This window comes from Dicentrarchus labrax, unplaced genomic scaffold (assembly GCF_905237075.1).
Source record: "Dicentrarchus labrax unplaced genomic scaffold, dlabrax2021, whole genome shotgun sequence".
Taxonomy (NCBI): domain Eukaryota; kingdom Metazoa; phylum Chordata; class Actinopteri; family Moronidae; genus Dicentrarchus; species Dicentrarchus labrax.
In genome coordinates this window covers 23755735-23782494 of record NW_026136702.1, presented here as the reverse complement: position 1 = coordinate 23782494, position 26760 = coordinate 23755735, and the positions used below count along the sequence as shown (strand labels likewise).

The 26760-nt window shown below is 39.0% G+C and overlaps 1 protein-coding gene across 1 annotated transcript; it reads right to left on the bottom strand.

The window, feature by feature from the left end:
• Nucleotides 1-14415: 14415 nt before the first annotated feature.
• On the bottom strand, nucleotides 14416-22567 carry fgfbp3 (fibroblast growth factor binding protein 3). Its single transcript, XM_051418415.1, has 3 exons — nucleotides 22477-22567; nucleotides 17806-18085; nucleotides 14416-16225 (listed from the first exon to the last, which is right to left on the bottom strand). Exons 2-3 carry the CDS (start codon nucleotides 18078-18080, stop codon nucleotides 15781-15783), a joined length of 720 nt encoding a protein of 239 aa, XP_051274375.1. The 5' UTR covers nucleotides 18081-18085; nucleotides 22477-22567; the 3' UTR covers nucleotides 14416-15780.
• Between the last annotated feature and the right edge of the window lie 4193 nt (nucleotides 22568-26760).

Sequence of the window (26760 nt, the reverse complement as noted above, 5' to 3'; positions counted from 1 at the left end):
GTGCCAATGAATAATTTATAAGCTGTCTTGCTGCCAGGTGGAGCTGCAGAGGAACAATAGTTTAGTTTTTCAGCATTAACACCATGTAGAATGAATGTTATAGTCCAACTAGCGCTCATACACCTGCGGGACATTGAGCATGCTAACTGTAATAAAATATACCAGGAAAAGAGAAAGATAAGATGTGGTCAGTTGCTTAGAGGTGCCTTGATGTACTTTAAACAATGCAGTGTGTCCTCACATCACATATCACAACTACAGAAATAGAAACAGATTATTGTACAGGCAGATCAACAGGTCAGATAGCTACATGCTCGACATCAGCAGATCGCCCAATGAGACGATGTGTTTATCGTCGGTTTTTGGGTGACAGAAATATTACAGGATGAAGCATTTGAGGGAGGGAAAAGACACTGGATTTCACATTTTAATTGCGGGCGTTAATGTAATTCATACTAATCACACTGTGACACAATCAATGTAACCAGCCAGCGAGCCACCAGACAACCCAAACTGACTTATCTGCACCAGCAGTGCCCTAGGTCGGAATCTAATTATAGACAAACACCTGTGTGAGCTCTTGTACAAGCAGGTCGGTTGGAATGCAAAGTGAAAACCTCAGTCAGGCACTAATTTGATCTGGTGGCAGCAGTGTAAAGTTCAACTTTACACTGTGAGTAGCAACAGGAGCAGCTGAACATGATGATACTGTGAACTGTGTTGAAAAGAGAAGGAGTGGATTAGAAAAGGGAACATTTAGGCATATTTTTAAACATGAATATTGTGTCCTTGCCAATACTCAGTGATCACAACCTTGTGGCTGGGGGACAGCTGTCAAACTTCCTCACTACTTTGTCAGCCATGGACACTTGTCCGTGTCTGAGCACAAGTCTAATTAGCCAACAAACTCACCTGTATGAGCTCGTACAGGTTGAGGCAAGCTTATGATACAGCAGGAGATTTCTTTATAAGGGTCAAAGTTAAAAAAATATAACCACAGAATTTGGTTCCAATCAGATAGCAAGTAATACCAGGTGCAGGATTGCAACGGCAGCAGAGACTGCATGCACTAACAAGAGTTTATGTGCCCAAACAAAATCTAATGTGAAATGGATCCACTTTTTTGGTATTGATCCCACTGATATTGATACCCAAAACATGTATCAGCTGTATTATTACATTATATATTGATTGACTCACCCCTAGCTCTCACAGAAACAGTAACTGCAAAACCTTCCTCTTAAAATACACAGCTTATAACACTAATGTCTACCACAATAAAGATACTTACAAAATACATATAAAATACATACAAACATATTAAATAATACATTTTTTATTCTATATTAAATATCAAAAATGGAGAAAACCAAAATAAAATTTAAGTTGTGATTTGCACGACTGGCTTTGCCTGCATTGTTCACCTTTGGACAGACATTAGACAAATTTAATATTTTGTTGCTTATCATCAAAAGGCAACCTGAATGAGGTCACGCGATTAAAAAATTGCCTCCAGATGAAATACCATTTTCTCAAAGTTTGTCTTGAGGTTGGTAAGACAAAAGTGTGGGTGTGTCTGCAGCAAAACTGCCGATATGCATGACCCTGCATGCAGCCTACGTGTTCTGGGAGTTATTATCCCTGATATTTCATGAACCTTATAAATGTTCATTTGGCTCCTCTGTGACAGTTGACAGTTCGCCACATAGAGTCTGGGTTACAAGCCAACCTAATGTAACCCTGGACACACCCCCATGACACTGCACAACACACATGTCTACAATATGGCCTGGAGGACATTGGTACAGCGATTAGCCAACTGGAGCTTCCGCAGCTCTCACCTCACCTGAACTTAATCCTGAGTTTAACTTTGGAGGACAGTTACAGTCTGACGGAAGTCTGGGCAGCCTTCTTGCTGTCCTCCATGTTCCAGCATCAGTGTTCCCACTACACTAGCAGTACATACTGATTTGGCCAAAATGTAGTGTGTAGTATGCAAACAAAAGCAAAATCTGCAGTATGCTGAAAATACCTGGATTTCATACAGATTTAGAAAAAAAATCCCGTGTCCCACAATGCACAGCGTCGAAATGATCACAACAAACGTACAAGCCAACAATGGGAAGTTTATTGCAAATGTTGCACAGTATGCTATTTCATCACTAAATTCACTTAGATTGTCTGTGGCAAAAAATAAAAAAAACTGTATGTGTTGTGGTTTTAATATGTGCTGTTTTTTCTCAACTACATTTGTCCTGGTTCGATTTTACTTAACAGAAAAGCAACACCCCATGTTTCACACCATGTCTGAAATTTCTATGATGCTTTTCGTTGAATCTGTTGGTGAATCAACAATGCACACATTGCATGAGGTCACTTGTAATGTTATTTAGAGAATTTCTGAAACCATCAAACTAATTTAGTCAGAAGAATCATGGAGGTGTGATCTGTCTCACCCTATTAACCAACAATCATAGAAGCATGAGAAGGAAGTCATTCCAGTGTCAGTCCTGAAAAGGTCTAATCAACCAGAATAACTGAAAACACCTGCAGGTGCTGGGAGTCATTAAATTCTCACCACTCTGCTCACACCCAGCTCCACGCTGGCATTTCAAAATAAAAGCAACATGAGAAGGGAATCAAATGATATGATTGTCTGGCACAACCCGACAGCTTATAGAGACATACATTTTCTAACTGTGGCTGACTCGCTTAGTAACTGCAGGCTTCAAGAAACATGACTCATATAAAAATAGAAAGGAGAGCTCTGCTGGAGCTCCTATGAGAGATTATGTCAACAAACTGTTTACAGTCTGCAATAAAAATGCATTAGCGTGGTTAAGTTAGCAGTGTTTGTGCATTTTGCTTCCATTCTGAATTTCCACACAAATATAATAAGTAGTTGCAGATTACGGCCAGTAATCCATAGATTATAATTTGTGTGCAGGAGAAACCATAAATATATTCATATAGCATGATAGAATTATCAGTTGTTCAAATTTGTGAATTTAATTCCCATTTTAGAAGATAATGATCTCATTCTTAAGGGCAACACTCAACAGCAGCTTATGATGTACATCAAAACACTTTCACCTATATGTCTCTGCAACTGCGGTCAATCCATCTGTTTTTATCTGCTGGAAAAAGTATAAATGTTGGAAATTCCACAGAAAAATCCAAATATGGTAAACACTTGACTAAGGTAGAAAAGTTAATGTATCATCAAAAACGAAATGTCACAAAGTGCAGTAGATGCAGATTGAAGAAATTATGAGCCACATGAAGCTTGTGATTTAAACATTCGCCAAGAGGTGAGCAAAATGGCAGACAGACGAAACATGAGCTCTGTTTGGAACCATGAGGAGATTCCAACAACCTCAGATTAATACATGTAACAAACACCGTGAGATCAACTGATCAACCAACCGTTCAGAAGGTGTCCACCCTAGTTGACATTGACACTGACACACATCAGAAAGAGTTGTCCGCAGTTTTTCCTGTTTCCCCTTTCTTTTTTTTTTACCACAGCACACAAATAAATTTCACCTGGATGATTCTACAGGGCTGTTATCTCTTAGCCCAGTAACCCTAGGAATTATGTTTCCATTGACAGCTGCAGTACCCTTGGAGGTCAGAGTGGTGGACAGGCATCAGACTTCCTGCAGTCTGTATACAGTCACAATCCAACAGTTAATGTTGTTGCTTTATTTAAACCTAAGCACTATCATTCCCTAGATTTAGCTTTGTGTTCCAACCATACCATGACAATACTTTACCTGCCCTAACCACAATCTTTCCATAACTGTCATGTATAGCAGTGCATCAGGCAATATTTTTTTGCATTTGCATTTATGTAAAGAAAATGTAAAAAGTCATGTAATCTTTGCAGAATCATCCAATATCAAGAATTTTTTCTGGTGTCAGGGTCAGGTGTGCAGCCTGAGGCCCTGTGCATGGCTTGTGTGAATATTGGGAACCTCAGGTCCTTGAGCCGCACCAGTGGCAGGAAGTGTCAAATCATTCAGGCAGAAGCTGTTCTTTGAGCTGCCACCCCTGTCTGCAACAGTCAGACATGTCTTTAATTCCGGTGGTCAGCGGGGGTGAGGGGGGAGATGTGTATCCCTCTTTAACCCCCAGAGTGAAATTAGGACAGCCCTACATACACACTGACACACAGTGACAGTGTGCTGCCTTAGGCTCAGCTGGCCTTAAAATAGCCAGGTCGTCCGTGGCCGGACTGTAATGTGACTGATGCTGCAGCTTGTGTAAATATACTGACAGCAGTGTGAACAACTCACACTGCAAGAAACAGGCCAGCAGTCACCTCAGTCCAACACAGGAGGACAACACAAGGTCAACAAGACTGTCTGGACTCATATGTTATCAGAGAGAGTGAAAGGGTGTTTTTATAAAGAGAAAGCAATTTATTTTATGATGCTAGACCTAAACGTATCTATTCTTTTGTTTTGCTGCATTGTCCGTCTTGTTAATGTCTTTGTCCTATCACAGTAAGGAACCTTAATTGACCTTTAATTTTTTTTAACCACAGAGGGGATGGAAATGATGATTGATGAATGATTTCTACAGTCCAAACAGACCTTTTCTCTTGTAACGCAGTATCTACCCCGACAGGGAGCTGACAGGGGAAGGTTTACACTACTAGAATAGGAGCAAACATAGGAGAATGAGCACCACAACTGGACTAGGGAAAGTGTTCAATGGAACCGGGTTGACAGCCTTGATGAACCTGATTTTTTCACAGATTGCCTGTCTCATGTCCTACTGTCAGGACACAGTGAAAATGTCAGCAAATATGACAAAAAGTTATTTTTATAAATCTACCTACTGCAGCGTTAAGTATAAGTAGGACCCATTAAGGTGCAGAAACCCAAAGTGACGAAGTGCAGTACAGTAGTAGTAGTAGTAGTATCTACGTTGAGTTGCAAGAATAAAAACCTCCCCCTTCACTCTCTGCTGCCTCGTATGACTTTGCTAAGCCCCTCCCACTAAACCCACAAGTTAGAATGGCAGCAGAAAGACAGAGAGTTGGCTGCCCTGCAAAACCTCATGCTTCGTACGGCTCGCTTGCTATGCAGTGAGCCTCGCCAACACTGCAGTCCCTCTCGCCGTGACTCGTCTTCTCAAATACTGCCCTCCAAGCAATTCATGGCCCCAGGGAAAAGCCCCCCAGGCTTCAGAGGCAGCCTACCCCAGCTTTGAAATCCAATAGTAGACATGTTAGCAAGCTAAAAGTAGCACTCACACTCAATTCATTCAGCTGAACCTGTAAGTAGCCTACAGCGGAGGCCGACAAAGTAGGCATTCAACTTTGATGAAAGTTGAGCTATGCCAAGTTGAATCTGAAATGTCCTAAAATGCCCACCGTACAGAGAATACAGTCATTTCATCTAGTTCGACTAAATCAGGAGAAAAAATAAAATTTTTGCCCCACTGGTGGTAAATCAAAGAATATCAAAGTTGCCACTTTTTTTCATCCATCCAATGATTTGTTGATATTTCCTAGTGTGTAATGAAAACTACATTAAGCATAAGGATACAGAAGTTTAGTTTTATTTTACTTTTTACTTTCCCTGACAGATTGTGTCAGTTTAAAAAGTAGCCCTTCCCTTCATTACATTCCAGTGGTACTACTCACTACATTTTTGAAGCTGTAGTAGGCCTGACTGGTTGTTTTGCAGCTCATCAAATATGACGCATTATTGTGAGTGAGGAGAATGTAAAGCAGTTAGACCAGTTACAGCATTTATTTACGTGTTAAGGCTGTAGCGGATGTTATTATTTTCGTGACTCAAGTGTTGCTTGAAGCAAAGGGATGTAAGAAATTATTATTATTCCTTCGGACTGCAGGAAAATGTACTCTGAAGGGTTGGATTGTCACAGTGCCCTCAGTTCGTCATATTTATATCTGTATCTGGTGTTGTTTTCTTACAAGTCTCCAATTTAAGAGGAGAGGTACACTAAATCAGATATCTGAGATCATTTGTTCCCTCAGCTGCTGGGTTCTTCAACAGGCTGTAGGCCTATTGCACACATATTTTATGATGGACTGCTTTTATAGATCATTGCAATTTTATTATGATGACATCTTTTGGGTTGTACTGTTTTCAAACCAAATTGGCCCTCTGGGACAATATAGACTATCCAAATCCAAACATTGTTTGGTGTAAGTCCTCCTCATTTATAATGTGAGTCGGATGTTTGAGTTCCTTGCATGAAATTAATTGTTTGACAGCTATTACGATTTTCTCTATAGAGCTATGTTCATTTTGATATAGCCATAATAAAAGCTGCAACCTGCAACCAGGACATATAAAATGATTCAAACACTCTAGTGTTGGACCTTAAACATACAATATGTCATTTCTGACATATGATTCCATCAGTGTTTATTGTTTTGGAGGTTTTTACCGGGAGCAGAATTATCCACAGAGGTCTCTGTCGCTCTAAAACAAATGGTCCTGCTGATTAACACTAGTAATAACACTGAATAAAGCAGTTCCACCTTAAAAATCACTGCTTCTCCCTCGCTGTTGGACAGACAAAGGACGTCCCGAAGGGGCTGCGAGCCGAGCTGCTGCTAACGTTAGCTCAGCTTGTTTCTCTGATAACTGAAGATCCAGACGTCCACTGACTAAAATCCTTCATCCGGTTCAAATCTAGAGTTAAAAACAGCCAAAAGTCCATTTATGACAGCTTCTGGCAGACATTGTTTCACCACTGATACTACAGTGCAAGACAGACCATCATTAATGGCCCGCTCAGACAGTTTAGACAGTGCAATGGTATTCTACTTATGGGATGGGAGTGATTTTTGTGCCAGACTGGTTAAACTCATTTATCTCCCAGGTGGCGATGAGAATGAGGCCAGAATAATCATCTGCTTCAAGTCTCAACCTTTGGATGAAGAAAGTTATGATGCAAGAGGCAGCAACTGTGTGAAAATTGTTTTAAGCTAACATGCGGCTGTCAGGTGGACAGTCACAGTTCAAGAGGACAAACTCATCAGTCAGCTGAGATAAGAAGGTGATGAAATAAAGGGGAAAACCCTTTATCCCCACCAGTAGCTGAAATGTGTCGAGTTTGTTGCTGTAATAGTGTTACCATGAGCGAACCGGCCTGCTTTCCTTTCTTCCGGCCTTTAACTGATTTCCGCCACCACAGAACTGACTCTGTTCTGGTTCGCCCACCTAGTTTTAAAGCGTTCTGAGCAACGGTGACCTCTGGTGGTAAAATCTTAGCTGGTGCTGTATTGCTGTGCAAAACCTCTAAATCTGAAAAAAGTTAAATAATGTCCCTGGCTTTATGCCTATTTTTGACATTCAAACTGTTTGGCAAATGGAACACACAATAGAATACAGGAAAGCTCTGAGATTTGTAGTGTTAAGTGTTCATTGTTTTCCTGTATAGAGATACCACAGAGTCCAGGGTCAATTCACACAGCCACATCGCTGTGGAGCATAAGACCGAAGAAACTGACTTTTTTCTGTTTATCCCCACCAGTAGCTGAAATGTGTCGAGTTTGTTGCTGTAATAGTGTTACCATGAGCGAACCGGCCTGCTTTCCTTTCTTCCGGCCGTTAACTGATTTCTGCCACCACAGAACTGACTCTGTTCTGGTTTGTGCACCTAGTTTTAAAGCGTTCTGAGCATTTTAACCAAAAATAAATTTGGTTCGGAACCCAAACAACTAAGTAGAAAGAAATAGAACGTTTTCCATTGGAACCAAAGTGGGGGCATCATATTCTACAGGTTGTTGTGCATTGTTGTACAGTTTATAACACATCCTTGATTAAAGTGGTTCCATTCAAAGTTCAAGGTCCCAATAATTTTGAATGGAACTGGTTCAAGAACCAAAGCTAATTTAATAGAAAAACACTTTGAATGGGCAATAATGAGGGTACCTTTCACCAGAAAGTACAATAATCCTCTCTGTTGTCAATTAATTCCTGGGCATCATCTCCTACATATTGTGCCTTGCCACAGTAGGAACTTCTTTCATGAATTTATGATAAATATAATGGCTTTATTCTGGATTAACCAAATTGGACATTGACTGACATTTTGCAATTCTCAACTTTTCCAGCAGAGAGCAGCAGAGACCCACTGAAACTACTGCAGCTGCTTGGTAGATTAAACCAGGATTGGACAAAACTAAGTAGGGACAAGAGTCTGCAGCCTACACTCAAACAGAAAACCAGCAGCAGCTCATTTCATTGATGAAAACATCTTGAAGAAAGAGCAGGACCAGATGTGTGATGACAGGTTTTCTGCTTCTTAAAATGTCTTAAATTCAAATGTACAAATATTAAGTCAATTTGCCTTAAATGTCAGCCCCCAGAATTTGAACTTCAAAGGAAGTCAATCATCAATAATAGGCACTGGTGTTTCTTTTTCACCTACACTCAAGGTATATTCAATATAGTGACTTACTCTATACCAAAGAGTTTCCATGTTCTTGCTTGGTCAGTGTTCCTCTGAGCTGTGCTTCCTGAAATAAACTATCCTCAGCACCAACTGACTGAAAGAAGATTTAGCCAATGAATTTAAAAATGTTCTATGTCTTTACGTCATAGTACACACAAATTCCAATAGTCCACACCACAAAAAAAAAAAAAGTAATAAGTAAGGGCAAATAAGGTTCACTTAATATTGACGCAAACGCAATTAGGGATGGTGGATGTTGGGTGAACCAAGAACTACATCAGACTGCTTTTCACATACCATTTCTTGCCAAAAGTCAACGTTGATATCTCCGATACCTCCATGACTATAAACTGTTTCTAACCTTAACCTTAAACTGCCATATAAACACTAACTGTTATATTGAACCATTTTGGGAGCTGGTGGTGACGAATAAAAATTGTTTATAAGTTAAAGGACAGTTCTGAAATGGCATTGTACAGACTAAAATAATATAGGTAAGATAAAGGAGATTCTGAGCAGCTGATCGTCTGAACTCAGTGCAATGATTCCCTGTGTGAAAGGCGACGTAGCTAAAAATTTTGATTGTTCAGCTGAAGTACAAGCCTGTTTGGTGACAGAGAGGCTGTGTGTTCAAATCCTTCCTACAGTTTTAAATATTAAGTCCAACCAAGAGACAAGAAACTGTTCTTGTTGAACTGTGGAAGCATCGTTTTCAACTTCTACACTACGAATTTCTGTCTTTAATTTTCCAGAAGGATGAATAAGAAATCTATTTCCCAGAAAGATTTGGTGACTTCATCTGCAGCTCATTGGAAACTTGGATTTGTTTGGCAGTGTATGTGACGGTGTGTGCCCACAATGACCAAAGAGAGGAAAAATTAAGATGGTAGAGAAAAGCTGAGGAAGAAAAGCTGAGCTGAACTTAGGCGAAGAGCTGCCAGACCCTCGCTGTGGCAGGCAGACAGCCAGCGTCCAACATGGGGGGTCTTAGTGTCTGAATCTATAGAGGATTTGACCCATGCTGCTCCCTGCTGTGTGTGTGTGTGTGTGTGTGTGTGTGTGTGTGTGTGTGTGTGTGTGTGTGTGTGTGTGTGTGTGTGTGTGTGTGTGTGTGTGTGTGTGTGTGTGTGTGTGTGAATGGTGTGAAGGACAATCAGGCCACCGTGGAGATGTGAAGTGGGAGAGGTGATTATGATGTGGGTATTGGAGTCCTGGATGTGAAGCCAGCCTGTTATTGCCCATAATAATGGGCAATAACAGGGAATCCACCTGATTACTTTGTTCCATGTTTGCTCTTATGTGACCTTTATATTCTCTACATCCAATACACTGGAATCTTCTCTGAGGTAGGCAGTCTCAACTACAGCAACTATACACATGGGTGACAAATTGAATGGACATACAGGGCAGAAGGGCTAACTGAATGGTTGGATTATGCAGATGATGTAAATCATATGCTGAGGCCGTTGCAGTCCCCAGCTCTCACTCCAAATGAACACCTACTGAGGGAATATTTGTCACAGATTTGGAGAATCTATGTCAAAGAGCACAGCACCTGTACTGGAGGCTCACCAGAGTTTTAACTACACTCCTCCTCCTCCTCCTCCTCCTCCTCCTCCTCCTCCTCTTAAAGGTCCAGTGTGCAACATTTAGGAGGGTCTTTATGAATCACTCAAATTTATGGAATATATAGCATCATAAAAATAAAAACACAGAACATTTTTAATGCCTTTAAAATAGCTAAGGGGTGTCTTCTAATAGTTTATTTTCTTTTTTTGTCTTGCATTCTTTTGTTAATGTTTAATCCTGTTCAAATTAAGTTAAGTAAAAAGCCTACTTCTGATCATGTATTACTTGCCATATTGTTGTACAGATTATACTTAAATAAATAGAAAAAAAACTATTTAGGAGGATCTACTGGCAGAAATGGAAAATAATATTTATAGGATTTCTTCATTAGTGTATAATCACCTCAATATAGGAATGATTGGGTTTTCGTTACCTTAGAATGAGACATTTTTATCTACAAATGTTTATCGCCTTCCATGGAGTTTGCCATGCTGAAAAGCAATGTTTCTACAGTAGCCCAGAATGTACAAACCTTTCGATCTTTTTTGTGATTTTTGCGGCCATGATAGATTCACTTATACGCTTCACAACCAGTTCTCACTCCCAGGCTGTCAAATACAGACTTGAGCTATGTTAACATAAGATTAGATGTAAGATAAGATGTTCCTTTATTGATCCCTTGTAGGAGAAATTCAAGTTAGGCACATCAGCACAGGGGAAATGTAATGCAAATAGCAATAGCAAATTCACCATGAGTTTGTTTGACCAACCTATAGTTTGGGATTGCTTCATGTTCAAAAGTTATTTAAATGTTGTTGCAGTGTGGATGCTAATGGCAGTTAAAGATGTAAGTGAAATCAGAGTAAGAGAGTGATCTGCAGAGCTCTAGACTTCAGACCTGGGCTTAAATGGATTTAAATCACAAAAATGTGCTGCTCAACTTTTGAGACTCAACATACTCAACTGCCTGAAGATGGCTCTTGACTTTATGCAATTATGTAATCTTGATAGCTTTTTTATAAAGCATTAAACCAGTAAACAACAAGATAAAAATGTTTCTAGAGCAAGTCTAAAAGTCAGTTTTACAGGGCGTGTAACATGGTTAGTATTTTAGAACTGTAACTTTATTATGTTAACAGGTTAAGCACATGATGAATATATGAATGAATGAGCAAATTAATTAATGGATGAATGTGAATGGATGCAGAGGTGGAAGACATGTATAATCACCATTTCTAACCAAGAAAAACAAAAAGCTGTCCAGATTCACACTGTAGTTCTTTAGATTAGTTTGTGTGGGCGTGTGTGTGTGTGAGTATTGTGTAGGCGTGTATCTCAAGTACACACACACATACACACACTTGTGCCCGCAGGGTCATACAACCCCTTTTAACAAATTGCAGGCTACACTATACATCCTGCCAAATGGCCATAGATCCCACTACAACACCGAACACACACACACACACACACACACACACACACACACACACACCTCCACCTCTGAGGTTGTTGGCATGGTAACTACTGAGAGGCGTCCAGGCTCTCCAAATTCCTGGTTCTTCCCTCTTTTTCTGTCCTTGGGAATCATTCCACCACAAGTTACATGTTCTATGTTTCAATGCTGTGGAGCCTGTACACTCACTGGAATACTGAGTGGACAGGACCAGGGTCACTGGGTCTATTTTTGTGTGATTTTTATGCACCAAGGCAAATTCCTTGTACGTGTAAAAACGTACATGGCAATAAACCCGATTCTGATTCTGATTCAAATAAAAAACACAGAGACGCTCCGAAACCTCACAGCTATCTGGTCCGCTGGAACCAACTCCTTTAAACCACATTGTAGGGCCCCGTAGGGCCCTGTACAGCTGCACTGTTCCAACCTTTGGGCATGCTTTCCTACGTTACTAGCTAGCAGTTTGTTTACGCTAGCAAGCTAACCATAGCCAGCTAAAGCCACACTATCATTTCACAAGCTTTTGCAGTAATGTTAAAGTGAACATACAGGTATCAAATGAAATTGGATAACCTATCACGTCCATTGTTATCAACCATGTCATGCTAGTATACTGGGAAGGGAGCTAAATCACACTCAGAATCCAATAATTTTGACAATGGAAAAAAACTGGCATGGACTTTCTCAAGTGATCCCTTGACCTTTGACCTCAAGATATCTGAATGAAAATGAGTTCTATGGGTACCCACAAGTCTCCCCTTTGCAGACTCGTCCACTTTATGCTAATCCTGTGCAGTTTGGGGGCAAAAACCATGCAGTTTTTGAATGTGTTTTTTTCGCCTAGTGTATTTAAATATCTCTAAACAGTGTTGGAATTGCATAAAGTAGGAATGACTGGAAAGCTCAGACACATGTCTCATGCCACCCCTGCATAACTCAGTGCTCCACTTCAGTGAAAAAAGTCTGGAAACCCCCCTGGTATGGATAAGTTAAATATGGTGTAATGTGTGTTGGCTGGTGCAGCCAATCAAACCAAGGAAACCCTGTCGCGCTGATTTGCGTTTCCAATACCAGTTGTCTTCCAGAACAAAAAATATAAGCATTCATTAATCTGATGGTACTATCAGAAGGGAAACAGCATTTGTCAGTGGATGATCTATCTCCAGACGGTGAAAATGTTGATAAAATGCGATGTGACTGTAATACCTCTGCTGTATTTTTACAATATAAAACAGACCTTTTGGGGAGCCCAGTTTGCTCAGTTAGTAGAGCTCCCATGAACCGAGGCTGAGTCCTTGCTGCAGCGGCCCAGGGTTCGAATCTGACCAGCAGCCCTTTGCTGCGTGTCATCCCCTCTCTCTGCCCCCTTTTCCTGTCTATCTTCAGCTGTCACTATCAAGTAAAGGCAATAAAAGCCCCCAAAAATATTTCAGAAAGACAGACCCTTTGTAGTGAAGAACAAACACAATCAGTACAACAGTGGGTGGTTTCTCTCAAGGTTACAGTTCTACGGTACAGGTACAAAAGCCCCATCCATCTAGCTTTTTCTTAGAATTCAAGGGTTTTCTTTCCTTTTCACAGAGCACAACAGAGCTGTTTACAGCAGCACAATGCTGCCACAGATTGGTGGAAGAACCAAGCGAACTCACATGCAGCTGCAGTATGCCCTATATCTCTTCCAATGTCTTAATTTCCTTCCTTCTCTCCTGTTTCCACTGTCTTTTCTCAATTCTTATGCTGCAAGTCAGTGCGAACAGATAAACTGGACAATGACAAGAAACAACCGAAAGAGAGGACACATTAAGTCACTGAACAACTGTTCCTCATACATAATTTATAACATGATTAGATAGAACAATGAAAGAGCTGAAATGTGACTACGCCTAAAAGGTTTCCCTGAACGATCACCAGACTGAATTCACTGACAGGTATACTGGTTTGGTTGACGGATGGCTGGTTGCAAAAAAGGAAAAATCTTCACAAAATACAGAACTAATTATGGATGATTTCCTGGAAATTGTATGTGCTCGTTGAGTTATTGTGCTGACAGATAAAATAATATCCCTATACCATCATACATGCTGTTAATGAGTTGTTCTGAGCCAATATTAACCTCACATTTTTGCCCTTTAAGAATCTTGCTACAAAAGGTTCAGTGTGAGACATTTAAGAGGATCTATTAAAATACGAATCATTGTGGTTTTTACCTTATATGAGCCGTTTTTATCTACAGACACTGCGATTTGTGTTTTTACAGTAGCCCAGAACTGACAAACCAAACACAGGTACTAGATAGGGTGTTTTTTGTGCACTTCTTGGCCAACCATAATTTCTTCTTCGCACTTGGAAAGGGAGGGCTGACCAAGTAGGAAGGTAACTAAGTTATAAAATAAATTGCGATGCACATATGTGAAGATCTAAAATGGGGACATGAACAATTAATTGTGGTACTCTTTTTAAACAGCAGAGGGCGCTATCACTGCCTCATAGAGTCCAAAGTTTCATGGCCTACATAACCTCCGTAACCCATATCCCCCTTTTTAGTTTTGTCCCCTCTCATTACTATGTCGATGTACATTGGCTTGAACAAATAAAGATTCTGGAATTAGGGAAAATTTAAGGCTGATACCGGAGCCACCAGCCATCCCCTGAGGATGTTTTAATTTGATAAAGAAAATAGAAGAGAATATATTTAATTTTTTTTTTCTGAGAAATAAAGTCATAGTTTTTTACATAATTTGTCTTTAATACCATTTTGTTAAAAAAAATCATGAGAAAATCATATGATAAACCCAGTGTTGTGAATTGTATCAAAATCGTTACCTTACTATTACTAAGATATTCTCACTGATGTAACCAAAACACCATTTGGTTGTTATCTCTGTAAATTCCAAGATATTACTACATATCCATAAGTAATAATCTGATGATCCAAAAAAACATTCTTTTAATTTTAAGCATTTTTATTGTAGAATTCCAGACAGTGTTAAAACTTATTTTAAAAATATAAAAAAAATGATGCACAGGTCTAACTGCCACAAACCACAACAAACAGTAACTAGATTGTTCTTACAAAACACTACAGTTCATAGAAAATATTTGTTACACGTCACAAAAATAAGGTTAAACACATCGATTCAGCTAGTAAGCAATACATCGTTAGTGATGATCATTGATTGATTGTTGTCCACCACGTTAGTTTTATTTGTTAGTCAGACACTTGCAACCTTACACAGTTTATACAGCACAATGTTTCAGTTTCTTCTGATTTAACATTTCTAGAGAGCAAAACAAACTACAACAAACTGTATATGACATAACACACCCCAAAGCTAAATACACTCGATTAACACAAACTGCACTCAAATAAAATCAGGTTGGTTCGTTTTCCTCCATTAAAATGCGTTTGATCTGTTCAACATCTGTTTTTACATCAGCAGATTGTCAGTGTTTGTGATGACTGGGAGGGACGTTTATAATGAATTGTGACAGGCAGTTGGGGGCCCCATTTGTGAAAAGGTCATAATTTATCAAAAGTTCGTGTTAGCAAAGTTTTCATTTTATGACCAAAGTAGCTGAAACTTTGACTCCAAATATTCAGTTATATTTGAAAATGGAATATGCTTTATATTTGTGCAGCTCAAAGTTGATAATAAAATCCCAAATATTTTTAATAGTGAGCTGCCTGGTGCCTCCCGTATGATTAAAAAAACAGCTTTATATACAGGGTTTCTGCAGGTTTCAACAGGTTACATCTAAGACCTTTTAAGATCTTCTTACGGCCACTATGAATGCACTTTAAGACCTATTATTCAGCACTTAACATTTAAAAGCGAGACTGAAAAATGCAGCTGTATACAAGTAACGTTAAAGCTGCAATGGGCAATTTTCATCAAAAATAAACTTTTTGTCATATTTGCTGTAACGTTTACTTTATCCTGACAGTAGTACTTGAGACATATCTTTCTTGGCCCTGATTGGTTGTTTTCGTTCAGGCCCGTGGATTCTTCCTATTACAATTCTTAGCACTAGGAAGAGCCAGAGGAAGCTGATTTTTCACAGATTATCTGTCTCGTGTTCTACTGTCAGGATATAGTGAAAGATTCAGCAAATATGACAAAAAGTTACTACTGTAGCTTTAACTCCACTAATCAATCAATCAAGACCTGTCAAAATCACATTTAAGACAATTTAAGGCCAGACTTTTTTAGAACCCTGTGGACACCCTGTATATAGGTAGTTGTCAGATTGTGAACTCGCGCCATCGTGTATCAAAGATGAGCTTTACATTTCCATCATGATTCCTGTCAACCCTCAAAAAACTTGACAAAGAACGAGCAGACAGAGTGCCATCCCTCGCTGCAGTAAGTCTGCACCGGCTCCATGTCGTTCACCAATCCTTCCTCCTCAAACCCAGTCCTCTCCTCCCTCTTCTTCTTCTCCTCTTCTTCCTCCTCTTCCTTCTTCTTCCTCTGTTCTGCCTTTCCTCCGTTTGAGCTCTTGCTGGCTGGCGGCCCTTTCTTCTTTCCTCCTTCTTTCCCACCCTTCCTCTCCTCCTCTCCACTGCGTTGGGCGAGCTTCATGTGGGCCTCGGTGGGAGACTTCTTGCAGGTTTTGGCTTTCAGGACTTTTTCTCCTTCGCAGGCGTTCTGCCTCTTCTTCAGCTTCCCCACCAGCTGCTTCCAGTACTGGCTGGACTTCACCCCGTAGGCCTGGCAAAGGTCTGGTTTACCAGCGTACCGACACCAATACCTGGAGGAGGAGCAGAAGAAGAATGAAAAGGTTTAACAAAGACAAAGGTGAGTAGAAGTCAAGGAAGGAAATGGAGATGAAATGAAGAGTCCATAAAGGTTTTAATTGGACAAAATTGTTGTCACCTGTTTCTCATTAGTTTCCCCACCTGTAGAGTATATATTCCCTGTGTTACTTCCGCTCAGTGACAGTTCGTCTTTGTACCTTTTCCTTCCTGTTGTTTATTACCCTGGTTTGCGCATCACTGTTGTTTGACCCTGCCTCTGCCTGTGCCCATTTGGATTTGTTTGCTTGTGTACCGGACCTATTTTCTGGCATTTGGGTCCTATTTTCTGTGATCATGGCAATGTCCACGAAAGGTTACCCGTAGATAAAAACATCTCATACTAAGGTAACAAAAACACAATGATTGCTATACTGAGGTGATTATACACTAATGAAAACATACCTATGAATATTTTATTTCATTTCTGCCAATAGATTCTCCTAAATGTTACACACTGGAGCTTTAACTATGTGTGTTTAAACTGAAAATACTGAAGACTAAATAATAATAATAATAATAATATATTTGCACAATTATGGTGATTTTCTTTTTGTAGAAAAAATTAAGCTAAGAAAAAAGATACCAAATCCAAGTGAAAATGTGGATTGATCGATATGGAAAAAAGAAATGTTTTTCAACATGAACCTAACCACACGTACAAAATGTGAGTCCTGAGTTATGCTGCTATTGGCCAGAACTGTTGGGGGACTTCCCATGGTGCACTGAGCTCCTCTCTTCCTCTCTCTCTCTCTGTCTGTACACATTTATACATTTGTACACATTATTGCATGTTACTAACTAACTTCTTCCTCATAAAAAGACATTTTTCCTTGCCACTGTCAAGTGCTTGCAGTTTAGACCTTTCTGTTTGTGTGTCCTGAAATAACTTTTGTTATGATTTGATGCTGTACAAATAAATAAAATTTGAAATTGAATGGAAGATAGATCCTGCTAGAGATGAACTCAAATAAACTTGCTTGGATCAGCTCTTCCGTCTAAATCATAAATATGTAGCATAAATCTTCTCTATTAGGAAGTTGTCCAGATACTCAACACAGGTAATGCTTGGAATAATAAGCTCCAGTTTTGAGTCTCACTAAGTAAAGTCTCAAATTATTTAAATGACTGCAAATTACCATCATGTTGATGTAAATTTAAGGGTATTAAAGCGGAATTACATCAGTGTCCTAGTAAATGTATGTCGATTGTGTGTATTAGCAAGAAAATGGCGATACGATACGTATTACAATATAGGGGGTAAGATTCAATATATTGTGATATATTGCAATACTGTAAACAAACAGAAAATGTAGGAAAACTGTCATTGTATAAAGAACAAACCAACATATGCATAAAGTCTGAGTAAAGAGAAGTTTACAACACTGCTATCTAGTGTTTGGGGGTTTAAACACAAAAATCGAAAGATTTAAAAGAAAAGCACACCTAGCATTGAAAACAAAGAGAGCTGTATATGCTTGGCACAAATGTACAAACAGACATAAATATTTAATATTGCCGTTAATGCTTCTCTCACCTCTGCTGGTCTCCCAGTGTCTCAGTGCTACAGTTCACCATCAGGCTCACCAGGCCTTCACCAGACGTCTGCCAAGTGCAGCGATGGCCCTCCTTCGTGGTCAGATCTCCGGAGCCAGGCACTGAGCGGTTTCTAGGTCTCTTGGCCGGTTGCGGTGACGGTGGGGGCTGGCGGGGTTTGTCGGGTTTTCCCTGACCAGGCTGCCGCTTGGCCTCTGTTAGGACGGGGAGGCAGAGGAGGAGGAGGAAGAGGAAACTGCATGGGAGGACACTCATAGTGGCTGGGAAGGGACATTTGGACAAGTGAGGGGGAAAAAAAGAGATATGTGAAGGTTTATTTTTTTTAAAGTCAACATTTTTGGGTCATTTTGATCATAGTTTTAGTTTTGAGGCACATGTACTGAATGCAGGACAGTGGACCAAAAAATTCTACTCACTATCTTAGTTTAACATGTTAGCATGCTAATATTTTCAGATTAGCACTAAATACAAAGCACGTCTCATAAACCAAACTCCTGAATAACTCAAAAGGCCCTATCTATAGCTAGCATTTGGTTTGTCTGTTCTGGGCTAGAAACATGGTGGTTCTACATGGTGGCCTCTGTGGAAGAGGAGCCGCTCCTCCATTTGACAAAAGTAGTTCATTCTAGGATAACAAAAACCCAATGATTCAGATTTCCAGATAATATATTATGGTAATGGTAATCTATCCAGCAGTTAGGATCATTTCGTAATTTCACTCAAACTGACAAATGTATGAAAATCTATGAAAAGTCATGGGATCACCAAAGTCATTAGCCTTCATCCTCTGAGGACCATTAATATCTGTAAACTGGATCCCACATGTTCCATAATGCAACTCATGGATGTATAAAGGTCTGGACATAGCGCTGGAATCATCAAACTCTTAAAAAAATGTATTCACAGTTTTAACAGACGCTTCTTTTATAATGTGGGCCAATGTGCATCATGTGATGGACACCGTTGCTTTAAATACACAGTTTGGCCACTATGTCAAACTGGCTTCAAAGCCTGGTGCTGTTCCTAACCCTCACCCAAAACATAATTGAAGTTTAAAGTATTAAGTCAACACGGTCTCATTTGCTAACGTATGTAAGCAATGTAATTTAACTAACGTAATGCATTTAAATTACGTCAGGGGCGGGGAGTCGCGAGGCCTTTCTGATTTTAAGGTGTGGAAGAAAACTTAAATAATATAGATGGTATGCCTATATCTCAGCATTTCGTTCACTTCTGTGAAGAAGCCGATTTAGTATGTAGGATTGTTTAAAGATGATAAAATAAATATATAATACAGACAGAGAATTGTATAAATATTTCCCTAAACAGAAAATAATCTGCTCAAAATTCATCCAAATCACTCGTTTAACACAAACTTCTTGCAGTTAGTGAGTTCACTGTTTGGGTTCACTGTACAGTTTTGAATATATAATCTGAAATATCCAGAAATTAGTCACTCAGTCAGGGGTCGTCAGTTTATTCAGTGATAGAAAAGGGGTCTTTTAAGGAAAAAGGTTGGGTACCACTGCGGGTTGCCTTCAGTGCAGGACACCATGTTGAACCGCCATGTTTCTACAGTAGCCCAGAACGGACAAACCAATACTGGCTCTAGATAGGTCAGTTTGTGTTTTTTGGAGGCGAATGAAAGGGAGTTGCAATCCGCAATTACACCGCTAGATCAAGGTTCAAGGTTATTTTATTGTCATCTACGCAAGAAATTGATTGAATCATTTAAAAAAATCCTAATGATGAATTGTTGAGGAAGAATTAAAGGTCTTACACATTAGACCTTTAGTTTTGCCCACACTGTTTCTCAGCTTAGTGGTTGTGTGTTTATTCAACTGCATTTGCACTCTAAACTAGACTAACTAAATTAGATTCTGTATTAATGATTGAAAACATTCACATCCTGTGCATCATGGTGCCCTCGGATCGGTGTATAAACACTGAACAGGTTGCCTCCCTGCACCAACATATCGTTAACTATGTGATACAGCGAGAACAAAACAGCTTGTGTGGTGCCATAATTAATCCCATTAATAATAATTTAAATTAAATCAAAAGTACATTGTGCTCCAGAGCATCGTGTTGTTTTTGTTTCAGTTGAAAGCAAACCGAACAAACAAATGGATGATAATCATTTTTAATATTTATATTTACATTGGGAACACAAAAGCCAACCAAACTGTTTGTTAATCCTGCACTGGATGTACCAAGGCAGCTACAGTTCCCACTGTGCTCAGTGAATTGCATGATACAAATGTTTCAATCACATGGTGTGTTATTGCTAATTAAACCAATGCCACCAGGAATATGCAGTTCTGACAAGTTCTGCAGGTTTTGGAACGTACAACTCAGATTTTCCTCTTACCATGTATGTAACTCGTTTACCACTAGACTAAACAAAAACACAAAATACACTTCCTACACAATAAAGACCTTTCTTCTTTTAGTAGGCAAGATTTTAACATCCTGACATACAAAAAACATACATGCCTTTTTTGTTTGGGTGGCAAGTGAATGAAGTACCACACAATGGCATTGTACACAATACAACTGTAGTCTCTCTTTTAATTTATCCTTCCCTCTTGTTTTATCTTCATGTGATTGGGTATGGTTATTCCCATGTGTATATTTGTTGTTTGTAAAGCACTTTGGATCTATGTGTCAAAAAGGTGCTATATAAATAAAGCTTTACTTACTTACTTACTTACAACTAACATTCATATTTCACACATTTTGTTGTGGTTGAATACAATTTGAAAGAGAGATTCATCGTCCATCCTGTCACCTATTGAGCTGCCTGCACTAAATGTAAGCATCTTCCTCGTTGCTGCCCTAACCCTTCATAGTATAAATACACACCACCAAATGTATCCTTTGTATTTCTCACAGTCAGTATAATATTAGATAGATAGATAGATAGATAGATAGATAGATAGATAGATAGATAGATAGATAGATAGATAGATAGATAGATAGATATTCCTTTATTTGTCCTACAATGGGGAAATTCCAATGCTACAGCAGCAAAGTGGATAGAGACAAAACAGTACAAAAACAGTAGGAGTAGGGAAATAATAAAAACACTATGTACAAGAGAAAAAACAGTAAGAATCCACAACAACAGATAACACAAATAGTAGCAGCAAATATTCAACATCATAGCCCTAAGTTTACAGTAACACTGCTATCTAACAGTTGGGGGTTTAAATATAAAAATCAAGTGTTTTTTGAGAATCAATACAACATCACAAAAATAAATATGACGATACGATATTTTTAGATATTTTTCTCAAAACCCTCTAAATTACAGTAAAGAAATTACTGATTTTGAATGGTGATACGTTATAATGGTATAAAGATGATAATGTGCTCTGGCCTGTCTATCTTGCGCAGCAAGTCAAGTAAGTATTTTATTCATTTTAGTGTCTCACTAAGTATAAATAGATTATTTATATAGATATAAAAAAAATTTGTAAAATGAAAACATTTTTGTGTTTAAGTGACCCTGAAGGGATCCGATGTTCAATATAACACAGATATTCTGTTCTGAAGAGGTCTGAGGTGACTGTCGGGATTGCCGTTCTGGCTAAAAGAATCAACAAAACAGAAAATTATCTGGCAACAATACAATAAGCTGCAAATCTTTTAAAAGAAAAAAGTCTGCTATTAATTTCTGCAGCTGTGTTATCCATATACTAACCTTTTCACATTAAAAAAATGTTATAAATAACCTGGTTCAGAGGTTGCACTATTTGGGTTTTCTCTTTCCCTACTAGACCAGAGTGTTTCCATGCAACGCACTATTATGTATATAATGGTAATCACAAAGAAAGTTATTTAAAGGATCTGGAAGTCAGATACTGTGCCTCCGTTTAAGACATACAGAGAAAGTTCTATATGGCATGATGGACAGTCTTAAACATTTTCTGATAATATGGCAGCCATTTCTAGGTCATTTTGCTCAATGTGACGCTGAACCTGACCAGCAGCAAAATCCAGTGTGCAGTCCACCTCTCTCATTGAGTGCTTGTGCTAAGAGGTGTTGTGCTAGTGATGCAGCAGTGTAATTAATTATTTACTTTAAATATGCCATTTTTTTTCTGTCCTTTGTTTCTACTTTGTTTTTTGTTTTCTGATTAGTTTGTTTTCTGCACTGCATCTTGGAAAACCCCACAAAAATATTATTAAAAACTTTATATATAGTCAACTTTATATATAATAGTGTCCCTTTCTCCCTCTCAAATTTGGTACAGTAGGATTTTAGGATTTTTTTACCGTTTAAAATATTCAGGATTTTTTCCCCCACACAAGTTTTATGTTCACCATAAAAATAAGAATAAAAAACAATTACAAAATGACAGATTAAACAGATCTCAGTCACTCTTCTACTGCAGCATTTTAACAAGAGTTCCCAGGAGATGAAAAACAAAGACGCACTGCACCAAAACAAAAATAATCCCCTTTCCAAGCACACCCACCCCCCACTCCCTCAAATACACCCCTCATCAATAAGTCATGACAAAAAACAATTCTTTCCTCGTTATGTGCGTCACTCTAATATTTGGTCTGACAGTTTTAGGAAGAAGCAGAGATGCGGAGTAGTTTAGTGTTCGAGGTTTGTTGTTTAGTTGTTTAGTGTTCTTACCATGTGACGCTCCACGGCTCTGAGTCGCTGTGAGAATGTGGGGGCCACGAACACTTGGATAAAAGAGGGGAGAAGACGAGGATAAAGGAGGAGGGGGAGGAGGGGGGGGGATAGGGGGAAGTGGTGGGGGGACTATACGAAGAACTGCCCACCCAAAACCAAAGGCACCTCCCACATTCACCCCTCCTGACAAAACCCTATATATGTTTGTGTGTGTGTGTGTGTGTGTGTGTGTGTGTGAGAACAAGACAATGGACACTCTAAAGGTTTCTCACTCTGTGCGACACTGACGGCACCTCAAGTGTTTTGATGCTTCAGTGTCATTCAGCTCTCACACAAAACGCTTCTTTGTGCATCCCTGGAACTCTTTTTATAAAGAAGATACTGTAAATGCTTCAACTGCAACTCTTGATTTTATTTTTATCTCGTTGAAATTTTGTTGTACATGTGAAGGCACCACACTTTTATTTCATTTTAATATCCGTAGTACATATATTTAAAAAAACAACATGTTGCAACCCTGTAACACTCACAGTGACAACGGTCCATCTCCGTTTGCCTGGCCTATGAGTCGCAGTGCCACATTCTCATTCTATGGTCAAGTTAGCAAGAATAAATATGCATTTGTTTCCAAAATAAAGCTCACAGGTTATGTCCCTTGCTTCATCTTCCCCTTTTAAGCTCAAAGGAGAAACTACAGTGTCCACGAAGTACGCAAAAACACAAACACCCCTATCTAGAGCCAGTGTTTAGTTTGTCCCTTCTGGGCTACTGTGAAAAGATGGTGGTTCAACATGGTGGACTCCATGGGAGATGACCCATGGCGTCTAAAGATATAAAAGATCTATAAAAGACTAGATCCTAAGGTAAAAGAAAACTAAAAGATTCCTATATTCAGGTGGTTATACACATATGAATATTATATTCCATGGACTGGACCTTTAACGCTAATCTGTGGTTTCACACAGGACACAGGACTTTTACTGCCCCTTCCTACATGCGTGTTCATACAAACATTAAGAATTTACAAACCAGTAAATCCAGATTCTTTATGCACAGTTTGTATTTCTTAACTTTATATTTACCACTTCCTAGGTTGAGTTTTTTCACCCACACCAGGTTTGAATTTGGGCAAACTGGTATGTGAGGTGTATGAGAGCTAAAACTCAATGAACTCTGAAAGTTTGGGAAGTAGAAAAGTTCTGAATCTGAGGAAATTTAAGATTAAGATTTGTATAAAAGTCCCACACACCTTCAATTATTAATAGTAAAAGTAATAATTGGAATAGCGAACAGATAAGCTACGTTGTTGTTGTATGTTGATGTATATGTGCCAGACTCTCAACATAATTTAAAAGATTAAAGGAATAAACCCCATGTAAACATCAACATAATAGTTAATAATGTGATTCTCTGGCTTGTCAGGGTAAAAAGAGCCAATTTCATTTACTTTGTGCCTGTAAGAATATCAGTGTTTTTAAGCAGCCATATCTTCGGGTACCTTTATTGAAGCCTCTGTAAGCAAGTATGTGCAGGTCAAAAGACAAAAAGAAAGGGTGAGGTTACAACTGGGCTTAATTTAGTGGAACATTTTTAGACGTTTACAATACAATAGCTGTTGTTTTAGCATTTATACTACTGTATTTCAGCGTAACGCAGCTCTAAACTACATGTAGTTGAGATGACTATGGAAAACACCAGGGAAACTGAAACTGACTGTTCCTCCTTAGTCTGAATGGGACATGAGCTCCTGCAGTGCAGTGGCCTTTGCAGCACAAATCTAGAGCCGGTTTTAGAATGAGAAATAAACAAAAACAGTATAAACAAATAGTTATGGTGAGCCATGAATCCCCCAAATAATCCATAATGCATGACCTGTCGCATGAAAGCACATCAAAACTCAAAGTCACTTTTTCTCCCATTCTACTGGCCCAAGTCTCTCTCTCTCTCTCTCTCTCTCTCTCTCTCCTCTCTCTCTCTCCTGTCACTGTATTTAAAACAGTAAGTAACTCGGCCCTCAGCAAGATGAATGAGGAGAATCTTCTCTGTCCTCCAGGACAAAGACTTGTGCAGAAATCTGGGTCACAGCTTAACCCCCCGCCGACACCCTGTCATCGCCGCCCAGCTCCTTCTCATTCAGCTCAGGGGTTGGTGGAGATCCGAGGACTGCTCTTTCCCTGCACACGCTGCCAAAAATCTGCTTGGCTAGAGGAGGATGCTCTGAAAAACAAGCCAACAACTGCAAACATGTCGTTCCGCCCAGTCTGGGCCAATCAGGAACAAATATTTCACCTTGTTTTCAGCTGTAAGTGCACTTCACTCTCGAGCCGCGCCGCGTCAGTTTGAATGGCAGAACACAGCGATAAGAAGCATCATTTACTCAAAAGCACAACAGTGGTGTCAGGAAACGAGGGAGATGTTTTTCATCAATTTGTCTTGTGTGTTTGTTTTTACACCAAAGAAAGTTTTTATTTCACGTTACATGTTTTTTGCTATTGAATTGATATATTTTATTTTTTTGAGCTAGTGATTAAACATTTAGTCAATTAACTGATTGCGACTGGCAAAAAATTAACCGACAACCATTTTGGAAATTCCTGTTTAAGTTGTATTTAAGGCAAAAATGTAAAATGCTTGCTGGTTCCCTCTTCTCAAATGTGAAAATTTGCTGCTTTCCCTGTTTTATATCAGTAAAAATTCTATATTTTGGAGAGTTTTGGATTGTTGGCTGAACAAAACAAGCTATTCTGGGGCACATTTTCTAAACCAAATCATTAATGATCTGTTTGTCTGTGTGCTAATTTACTGAATGATTTGTGTGTTTCTTACTGAGCTTTTGTGCACATTAGGAAGTGTGTGCGTGCGTGCGTGCGTGCGTGCGTGCGTGTGTGTTTGCCTCGACGCACTGGAGAACAGATATGCAGCTGGGACTCTGTTGCCTCCTACTGGTGCTTCCTAGAAACAAATACAATCAAGAGACACTTCAACTGGTAATCTGTTAGAGGAAACAGTGTGATGTGCATGACATCATCAAGCAAATCCACCCAACCTTTCTACCAAAGAAAGACATTTTAATTACTTATTCCTTTGTTTTCAAATCAACTGTAGATTTCACATTTTTTGCAAACATCTTCACGTTTCTTCATGCCACAAATCAACTGCAAACATGAAGTAAAATAAGATACTTGTAATAAAAGCAATAACAAAATCAGCATTGTATCACCTCAAATATATAGCTAATGTTAGGACAGTTGTAAAAAGAAAAGACTTGGAAAAGCTGATTCATGATTATCATACTATTTCTAGCAAAATCAACTACTGCAGTGCAACTTTTGACAGGACTTCCTAAAAAGACCATCAGGCACCTCCAACTCATTCAAAATTCATCAGCAAGAGTTTTATTACTTGTAGATAAATCGATACATTGCCCTGAATGCATACACGATATGCTTGTGTTATATAGCCCAGTAAGACTTAGTATATCTCTGAGGAGTGCAGTGCTAGTGGTGCCGAGGGTCCGACCCAAACAAGGAGAAGCAGCTTTTAGTTACTATGCAGCACAGCACTTGAACCAACTGCCTGATGGTCTTAGGAACAGTGCTGGGCTAGTTATTAAAAAAATTACTAAATAATAAAAAATAAATAATAAAAATATTATTAAGTTACTTATTACTCTCTGCCAACAGTAATTAGTTACACTACAATTTTATATTACTTTTCTGCTACTCCCAACAAAATTGGTAATTCTGGGACTTCTCCCCAAAATCTACACTTACGATGATTAGAAGTAATGGGAATATTTCCTGCTGAATGTAAGCGTTTCTATCTTCCAAATTAGTTTTTACTGTGGAAAATAATATTATTACTGTAATATGAGTACTGAATTAGTACCCAATACTGCTTAGCAATGCCACAACCACTGGTTTTGTTTCGTTTGGTTTTTAAAGATATTTTGGTTTTTTTTTTATGTCTTTATTTTGATCGGAGAGGTGACATGAAAGGGGGGTATGACATGCAGCAAAGGGCCACAGGTTGGAATCAAACCCTGGCCGATGCAGTAAGGACTCAGCCTACATGGGGCGCCAACTCTGCCAAGTAAACTACCGTGTGCCCCACCATTACAGTTTTTAAACCCAGACTATAAACTCTGCTATTCTCAAGCAGTTTTACCTAAATGTTTTGAAAACATCTATCTTTTTATTATGCTTTTTATCATTTAAGTGGGTTGTTTTAATTCTGGATTGTGTTATTTTTATCTTTGAGCTATACACTGTACACCACCTT